Source organism: Belonocnema kinseyi, chromosome 3, assembly GCF_010883055.1.
Source record: "Belonocnema kinseyi isolate 2016_QV_RU_SX_M_011 chromosome 3, B_treatae_v1, whole genome shotgun sequence".
Lineage (NCBI taxonomy): Eukaryota > Metazoa > Arthropoda > Insecta > Hymenoptera > Cynipidae > Belonocnema > Belonocnema kinseyi.
The window spans coordinates 92,546,929-92,556,984 of NC_046659.1; the positions used below are offsets into that span (position 1 = coordinate 92,546,929).

The window sequence follows — 10,056 nt, forward strand, 5'->3', positions numbered from 1 at the left end:
AGGGCAATCATTAATGGCTAAGAATAAATTTAATTATACGTGTTTACTCAATTATAAATGGAGAATTGACTTGAACTTATTACTATAGAATGGTCCAATAAAGGGACACATATTCTCTCTCTCTCTTTGCTGTAGGTAAATATGAAGTAGATATTATTCATAGTGAAAAGAATTTCCGATAGAGATTAGGACGCGACAGGAAGGCGTCGAAATTGCAGTAATTAAGCATGAAGGGTTGAATCACTGGATAACTCATGAATCAGCCTGGACCGACCTCCGACCTACCTTGTTACGTCAGCCTTTAAAATCGTTACGGCACTTAAATATAATTGCAAATGAGTGACAATCGTTATTTGAAAATTTGTGAGCGACGTGTAGAATTTTTTAACAATGAGTGTGAAAAACTTGTGGGTATCTTAATTCAAGTAATAAATGTTGAAATATAGCAAGATTTATTTTCATCTAAATTCTCTGTGATTAAATATATATATATATATATATATATATATCAAAGTCAGCAAGGCACCAGCAAGGGACTAAGCAAGAATTTCGTCCAATCATCGTTGGAACCCGGACGTAACTGGGTAACAGATGGCCAATGCGACACATGCGCAGTACACTGAGGGAGCACAGCAAGATGGCTAATCTGGCAAGTGGCAACGCCGCAGATGGCCAGATGGCCAGGCAGATCAGCAGTGACGGCTGTGATGAAAATGGAGTAGGTGTAGAGATGGTACCTTCTATTCTGTGTGCGTGGTCCACTGCAAAGTCCACTGCATCATTGCAGTCTCTCTCGCAGATGGACGTCATAAAACGACAATGTTAGTCGTATCTAGATTAGAAAAACACATTCGCACGAACCGGACGGTAATTCTATTGTTCAAAAATAGATAAATGGCGGGTGTGCTCTTGTGCTGCCCATGACAGTGGTTCCAGTCGCTCTGAGACTGAGGTAATGAGCGTTTATGACGTTGAGCTTTAATTAATTAAGAAGTGTGGTGGGAATGGAGGTGCTTAAGACTACTCAAGAGATCGTCCACGAAGGATGGCTCATCAAGTCACCGCCTACGAAAATCTGGCGAGCCGTAAGTACCTAACTATCATTCATCCTTTCTTAACATTCCCCTCAACAATAAAAAGCTTTTGTTTACATCTTTCAAATCTTTAGAATAGACTTACAAAATTAAGACTCAATGTAAGGACAACATTTTTCTTCGAGACTAGCTAAATTTTCTAGCGAATTTACAAAAAAATTGTACTCCGCTTTGGAGCAAGAGAATCTTTCGTAATTGTATAACCTCAATTATCACATTCCAGCGCCCCTTACTTTTCAATGGCAATTATTCTTCCTAGCTCGAGCCTTTGGAGTCCTGGAATCATTTTTCCAAATTGAAGTTTCCTCTCATTTAGCAAGTGGTAGTTGAATTAACGAAATGTGATGGTTAAAATGTTCTTATTTGTTTTCCTTTTTAGTTCTTTGTACAGGGTTTTAGAATAAAATTGATATTTTCATTGCAATAATATAACATTTATAGTAGAGGTGATTAACCGTAAACGAAGATTATATTTGAAGTCATGGGCATTTTGTTTTCCTGGTAATCAAATTCTTAGAAAACTGGGAAACGTCTAGCAGAACTGGGTGTTCCCATTGAGCTTTATCACAGATTTAAGAATTTAGTTTGAAAACAGTTCACTGTACCCATATTAAGGTTTTATTTTAAATCTCGATAAAAAATGACGATAAGGGTTATCCAGCAGTCAGGAAACTGATATTAGATATTCCTGGGAAGGAGATTATTCATTGAAAGCCCAGGAAATTATTTCTCAATGTTTACAAACGATAAGCCTACCAAAGAATCACTTCTCCCACTTTAATTATTGAAAACAGTTTGGGTTCACATTCACTTATTAAAATAAATTTTTATGTTTTTAATTTTTATCCAAACATTTTTCAATAATTAAGTGTGAAATGCTTTAAATCTAAAGTTCTTCTTTAACTTGTAATTCACATTTTCATGCTATGATCAACTGTCATTTTTTAAAGAAATTTATTATTCGCTTGTTGTTTACTTATTTCGCCTTTTTCTTTTCACGTTACTTGTAATGCGTGTTTAAAATTGAAAAATTTTTAATTAATTATAATTCTTCAATGATTTCTTTTTAAGAATTGATCCTTTTTAGTTGAAAAATGTGTTAACAGTAGTTGATCTTTAAACTTTCGAAATTTAATCATATCAACATTTATCACTTTAAATTTAATTCTTGAAAATAATTTTATAGTAAATATTGCATATACATATTAGACTCTCCAATTTGTTAAAGAATTTTTTTATTCGCTTTTTTACTTATTCCACTTTTTTCTTTTTGCTTTATTCATATTTCGTGTTTGAAATGAACAATTTTTAATTATATGTGAGAATTATTTATGATTATTTTTTTGCAAAATAAAACTATGCAAGTTGAAAAATCTTCCAGATGTAGTTGACCTTTAAATATTCGAAATTGGAACACTTCAACCGGAAAGAAATTTAAATTGAAAGGATTCAAAATATAATTCATGAAAATGGATTGGGTTCAAATGTAACAATGTTACAATTCACAATTAAAAGCCGTAAGGTAAACATCCCAGTAATTGAAACGCCACTTTTTTGTTTTTATTTAATATCTGTAACCTTGAAATGCTATTTAAAACTATTAAATTCTGAAAATTTATGATTTTTATAATTAATTTTTACTTTTAAATTATTGTGCAGTAAGAAAACTGATATTAGAAATTCCAGGGAAAGGGGTTGCTTATGGAAAAAAAACAGGAAATTATTTTTAGTTGTTTACAAACTATAAGATTGTCAACGAATCACTTTTTCCACTTTAATTATTGAAAACTGTTTGGGTTCAATTGCACTTGATAAAATAAATTTTAAAGGTTTAAATTGAAATTAAAAAATTTTGCAATCATTACATTTTCAATGCTTTTAATTTAAAAGTTCTCTTCAATTTTGAAATTACGTTTTTTAGTTATGGCCAACTGTCCCGCTTTTTAAAGAATGTTATTATTTGTGTTTTTTTTTTACTCATTTCGCCCTTTTCTTTTTAATTCACTAGAAACAATGTTCAGCTAGCGATATATTTAACGTGAGTTTCACAGATTCTAAAATAAATTATAATATTTTTCAAACTCAAAGTGTTAGAAAAATAATTTTTAGGAACTTATTCTACAGCTTTTTTAAGTTGGATATTTTTTAATGTGAAAAAAGTCCACGTACATATATAGAGTTGTCAGAGCTTTTTCAAAAATTAATTTTCTGGGCAGAACATTATATAAACTAATTTAATTGAACTATTTATAATATTTTTATTATAGTAGCATCTATATTTTTCTATACATTTTATATCCTTAAATTTTAACAACATATTTTTAATTTTATGATAAACAACAGAATGAAATATTTTCTCTTTTTTATTTTAATAATTACTTTTCATCCTCCATTAATTGTTTAATTTTATCGATATATTTTGCAGATTATATTCAGTTCGCGTATAAAGCATTTGTGAATTCCCTAATTTGCCTTAACTGCACATTAATAAAATATCACGTTTTAAATATGAAAAAATAACAATAACAACATCGAAATTGTTTGTTTTTTGGAAGAAGTATGAACTATAAACGAAATCTTGATCGAAGTTTTTAATTTTGTGGATCAACAATAAATATTTTTCGAAATAAAAATGCCTTTATACTTTATTAATATATTTATTAATATTCTGAGATTCCGCAAAGCCAAAATATATTTAAAAATTGCCATGATTTTAAAATAGTTATAACTAAAATTTAGGAAACTTAAGCAATTAAAAGATTCAGAGTGCTGCTCTATTTTAATTTATGGAAGTTATTGGGAATATTGTTTGGATATGATGCAACCGTTATATTTTTTATTTATAAACTACATTAAAAATCAATTTTTAGATCTTAAGGATTGACACAAAATGTATGAAATTTAATCATTGTGTAATTATGATGAAAATATCTTGCCTAGATTTAAAAATTTGAAATAGTATAAACAAAAACCTGAAATTTCGTTAAAACATTAAAATAAGTTTAAAATATTTTGATTAAAAACGTTTCAGATCTGGCTATTTTTACCGAAATTTCGGTACTCTTAGCCATGGCCTTTTAATAATCTAGAAAAATCGAGAAATATTTATCGCTAAAATGCTAAAATACATCAGTTTCGACATTTTAAATATTTACGTAAATAACAGATATTTTTAGGGTTTAAACTTTTATATGTTTATTTATGCATTGAAACTAGTTTTGAATTTTAATCGAGTTAATTCTTTAATATTCTCCAATGATTTTTTTTAGAATTGAGCCTTAAAAGTTTATTCAATTTGATTTGAAAACATTCAAAATTTGATGTTTTGAAAACTGTTTGGATTCGAATTTAAATCCTGAAAAAGATTACGATTTTACAAATAAAAAATGAAAGCTTTAAGGTAAACTTCCCAGTAATCGCTACGATAATCTTGCCTTGCTTTTTATTTGATATCTAAGTATTGAAACTTAATTGGGTAAAATAAAATTTTTAAAATAGATAGGTTTTATCATATAAAATGTTACTTTTAACATATTTGCTTAAAGTATATTTATGATACAATCAACTTCTGTGATTAATGAGACCGTCATGATTACTGGGACATTGACCTCAATAGTGAATTACTTTGAAACTAAACAAATCTAATTTAAAAATTTAGCGCTGGAGAAAGCGGTGGTTTGCTTTACGCCATAGTGGGGAATTACCCGGACAATACTTTTTAGAGTATTACACAGACAAAAGATGCCGTAAGCGCAAAGGTCAAATCGATCTGGATCAGTGTGAACAGGTAAGTTTCATATAATCCTAATAAAATTGGAAATACAAAATATTGCAAAACCGAAAAAAATTGGCACGCGTATGATTTAAATCCAACCATTCTTATTATGAATCAGGTGGATGCTGGGTTGAGATTTGAGAATCGCAAGCAGAAATATCAGTTCATGTTCAACGTCAAAACGCCAAAAAGGACGTATTATTTGGTAGCAGAAAATGAGGCTGAAATGAACAAATGGGTGAACGCGGTTTGTCAAGTTTGTGGATTAAAAGCGTACCCACAGGACGAAGAACAGCAATGCCAGAGTATGTAATGCTTCCTTTCTAAAGAAAAAAAATGTCAGGTGAGAATTTACTGATTAAAAACAAAACCATCATAGTGTTTCAGTTTGAATCCCAAGAATCGCCTCCAATTTCTCCAACCAGTACGATTTCTGGTCCCTACATTCCCATCAGCGAATGCATATCGGGTCGTCGTCTGAACGACACCAGCTCTCTAAATTCCACTCTTGGTCAGAGTGCTGAACAGTACGATGCTCCAAGAAGAATAGCTCCATCTCCTCCTAGGTCTCCAACAACCACCGACGCCGAGAGCGTCTTTACTGATGATGAATGGGCTGCTCCTGTACCTAGCGTTAACTGGGAAACATTTCCTTCCTGTGGTAAGCACAACATTCTTTGCTGATTGTACTATCTGCATAGAAAAAGCCTTGTTATTTGTAGTCTTCATTAACGATCTCTCAAATGGCTTGAATTGCTATCATTTCTTTTGTGCTGATGCTGTCAAGGTCTCTACCAACTGCTGATAATTTTGGTACGGAAATGATGGAGGGGGGAGGGGGGATCCCACAAAATCTACAGTTGGTAACGGTTAGGGGGTAGGGCTACAGTCAAAGTAACGTTACACGTATAATTGAGCTTTTAGAATATAAAGATTTTCTTCTAAAAGTACACAAGGTAACGTTTTTTTTTTTTTTTTTTTTTTTTTTAATAAGTTTCCAGGTAATGAATGTTTTCGGTAGGAAATTAATCGGTTTTTTTCAAAATTATATTATTAGTTGAAAGCTCAACTTTTTGGTTTAGAATTCTTGAATTTTACTAAAAGTTCGTGCTTTTTTGGGTATTACATTGACCTTTTTGTTTAAAAATTTATGTTTTTAGTTAAAAATTTAACTTTTTGGTTGAGAATTCTTGAATTTGATTGAAAATTCGTATTTTTTTGGTAGCAAATTATTTTTTTTCTTAATTCATCCTTTTTATTTTAAACTTGAACTTTTTGGTGGTGAATTCTTAAATTTTGTTGCAAATTCGTCTTTTTTTATGATAAATTATTCTTTTTGTTTAAAAATTCATATATTTTTAAATTGAAGTCAACTTTTTGGTTGAGAATTCTTGAATTTTATTTAAAATTCGTCTTTTTTGGTAGCAAATTAATTGTTTTGTTTAAAAATTCATCTTTTCTAGTTGAAAATTCAACTTTTTGTTTGGTAATTCTTGAATTTAATTCAAAATTCTTCGTGTTTGGTAGTAATTTATTCTTTTTGTTTAAAAATTTCATCTTTTCTTAGTTAAAACTTTAACTTTTGGATGAGAATTCTTGTTTTTTTTTTTAATTTACACCTTTTTTTATATTAAATTAATTTTTTGCTTAAAAATGCCTCTGTTGACAATTAACAACCAGGTTGAGAATTCTTAAATTTTGTTTTTACAAAAATTCCGATAGAAAATAATTCTTTTTGTTTAATAATTCATACTTTTGGTTAAAAAATGCATAACAACGTTTTAAAGTTGAACTATTATTTTTTAATAAAAAAAATAAATATCTTATAAATTCAACTGGTTGGGAATTCTTGAATTTGATTGAAAATTCGTTTTTTTTGGTAGTAAATTAATCTTTTTGTTAAAAAAATTATCTTTTTTATTTGACACTTCAACTTCTGGTTTGAGAATTCTTAAATCTTATTTAAGGTTCGTCTTTTTTCGTAGGAATTTTTTTTAAGTGCCTCTTTTTTTGTCGAAAAATCAACATTTTGGTTGAGAATTCTTAAAATTTGTTAAAAATTTGTTCTTTTTTTCGATAGAAAATTCATCTTTTTGTTTAAAAATTCATCTTTTTAGTTATAAATTGAACAACTAGGTTTTAAAGTTGGAACTATTTTCTTAAAAATTAAAAATACATTTCTTTCTCTCTCAAACATTCAACTGGTTGAGAATTCTTGAATTTGATTGTAATTTTATGTTTTTTGGTAAAAAATTAATTTGCTTAAAAATGTATGTTTTTTTGTTAAAATTCCATTTTTTTATAATTTTTAGATCTGATTGAGAATTCGTATTTTCTCGTAGTAAATTACTCTTTTTGTATAAAAATTCATCTTTTTACTTGAAAATTAATCTTTTTCAGTTGAATATTTAACTTTTTGGTTGAGAATTTCTGAATTTTATTGAAAATTTGTTTTTTCGGTAGTAAATAACTTTTACGTTTAAAAATTCCTATTTTTTAGTTGCAAATTTAACTTTTTGTTTAAAAATCAATCTTTTTTTGTTGAAATTTGAACGTTTTGGTTGAGAATTTTTTAGTTTTATTGAAAATTCGCCTTTTTGGTAATGAATTATTCTTTTGTTTAAAAATTCATGATTTTTAGTTGAAAACTCAACTGTTTGGTTGAGAATTCTTAAATTTATTTAAAATTCATATTTTTCGTTAGTAAATTAACCTTTTCGTTTGAAAAATCATATTTTTTAGTTTGGTTTGAGAATTCTTAAATTTTGTTTTTAAACAATTTTTTTGGTAGAAAATTAATCTTTTTGTTTAAAAATTCATCTTTTTGGTTAAAAGTTGAACAACTAGGTTTTAAGGTTGAACTATTTTCTTAAAAATTAAAAATATATATTTTTCTTTCTTAAAAAGTCAACTGGTTGAGAATGCTTGAATTTGTGGTTTTTCGTAGTAAATTAATCTTTTTGTTTAAAAATTCATCTTTTTCAGTTTAAACTTCAACTTTTTGTTTGAGAAGTCTTGAACTTTATTTAAAATTCACATTTTTTGGTGGTAAATTATTTTTTTGTTTAAAAATTAATCTTTTTCAGTTAAAAATGCCTTTTTTTGTTGAAAAATTACTTTGATAATTGAACATTCTCCTATTCTATTCTTGTTCAAACATGGTTATTTTTTAAGTAAAAATTCAATTTTATGTTGAAATTGGACTATTTTGTGAAAATTGGATTTTTTGTTTGCTTTGTTGAAAATTAATCTAGTTAAGTTAAAAATTCAACTTTTGGGTTGAATATTCATGTATTTTGTTGAAAATTCCTCTTTTTTTTGGTATACAATTTTTGTTGTTAAAATTTCATATATTTAATTTGATAATTCAACTATTTGGTATAGAAAATTCGTCATTTTGTCTTTAAAGTTAAATAATTTGGTAATAGAAATCAACACTTTGGTCGAGAATTATTATTTTTATAATTAAAAATTATTATTTTTTAATTATTATAAGTTTAACTTCCATATTTGGTTAAAATGTACCTTTGTGAATTAAAAAATTAAAAAATGCCAGGATTAACTGTCAAATAAAATTCAATTCGGCACATTTCAACACTTTCTCTAAAAATCACTTTTTTATTTTAATTTTTGATTTATCACCGAAGTATATAATTCACGGCGCGGCAAATATTGATTCACATTAAAAAAATGCCTAAAATTGGTTACGTAGTTTACGTTTTTTTTTTGTTCTTATAATTTCAGGAGACCTTAAACCTTCCCAGAGCCCAAGTGACGCAGAAATAGGCTCATGGAGCGTGAGAAAAAGATTTGGTAAGCTGAGAATCGTCGATTCTGCCGCTCCTCCCGTAACCGAAGAGCTGCCAGCTCCACCAAGGCCGCCGAAACCGCCTCACATGTTGCCAGATAATCCTGGCCACAACTACCTGAATCTGGATGGCGCGACTGAAAGTTCGAAACCAACGACTCCTGCCACTCCAGCGCCATCGACGCCTGCAACTGCGATTATAACTGACGAAACTTACGAGTTTCCAAAATCTTCGCAGGGTTCTTCGGGAATAGAAGCCGGCACTAGTGGACGAAAGTGTTTCTATTCAAATGCCACGCCATCGGCGGTGGACGATCGCATATTTCGCTACGATTTTCATGAAGATGTCGTCGAGCCTTCGAGTCCTCGATCGGAAAGTTCAACTACAGCGACATACTCGAATCTCCCGAGTCCATTGTTAAAGGACTGTTCGAGTTTAGTGCCTACTACGTTGGCTCCACCACCACCTCTAGTTAACAGGGGACTCAAGCCTGGCAGGAAAATGAGTGACTCAACATCTGTCATCAGCAATGAACCTTCTCCGGGACTAGCAGGATCTGTCCCAGATGTTAATTCGACGGAACATTCACCCGCTGAGCCACCGAGTATTAACAGAAAACTTAAGCCGCCTTTGAATAGGCCACCTGTCGAAGGTAAGGTTGATGAGTGATTTTTTTTTTGTCGAGAGTAATTTCAGGCCACATAGACCGGTCCCTAAAATACCCTATTTTCAAGATTGGGTCCCTATCTTGCCCTATTTGCAGCCATTAATGCAACCTTTGATGATGTCACTTTTCTTTTAATAAATTAACTAATGGGTTAATCACTATTCAATTCAGGTCTCAGGGAATTTTTAAAGATTCCAAGGAATTATGAATTAATTTCATTATTCTAAGGGATTTCACAGCTGTTAAAATATTTTAGGATAAAGCATTTTCTAGAAAACAGGAATAAATTAATCGATTTTAGAGGACCTATATGGTTTTATGATATTTCAAAAGATTTCTGAGGTTTTTTTATAATATTTTGAAAGCACTTCCTTATTAAATATAAATAATTTTGCAATGTACATTCTTTAAAAATAGACTTCGATTCTTAGTTTTTTATTTGTAATTATTTAGTGACAGTTTGGATACGTCTCCTTTAGTTAATTAATCAGTTCATAACTCAGCGGAGCCACAAACGAAAAACAAAATGTCATATAATGCATTTTTTTGCCAACAAAAAATTGTTTTGCTCTATTAGTTTTCGAGAAAACAGGGTTATGTGCTATGAATTTTTTTTATTATTATTACACCATTAAGCCATTTCCCTTTCGGGGTAGGCGTGACTCACTCGGCAGGAGAAAGGAGTAGTGTGTGGATGGGATAGAGATTTTT

The 10,056-nt window shown here is 29.7% G+C and overlaps 1 protein-coding gene across 1 annotated transcript in view; it reads left to right on the plus strand.

The window, feature by feature from the left end:
* Positions 1 to 690: 690 nt before the first annotated feature.
* The window catches only part of LOC117169336 (GRB2-associated-binding protein 2), a 19,706-nt gene continuing 10,340 nt past the window's right edge, over positions 691 to 10,056 (plus strand). Inside the window, exons 1-5 of the mRNA XM_033355670.1 lie at positions 691 to 1,085; positions 4,753 to 4,881; positions 4,988 to 5,174; positions 5,249 to 5,530; positions 8,614 to 9,330. Of these exons, the coding sequence (XP_033211561.1) occupies positions 1,005 to 1,085; positions 4,753 to 4,881; positions 4,988 to 5,174; positions 5,249 to 5,530; positions 8,614 to 9,330 (1,396 nt within the window). The 5' untranslated portion in view covers positions 691 to 1,004. The remainder of the gene's footprint in view (positions 1,086 to 4,752; positions 4,882 to 4,987; positions 5,175 to 5,248; positions 5,531 to 8,613; positions 9,331 to 10,056) is intronic.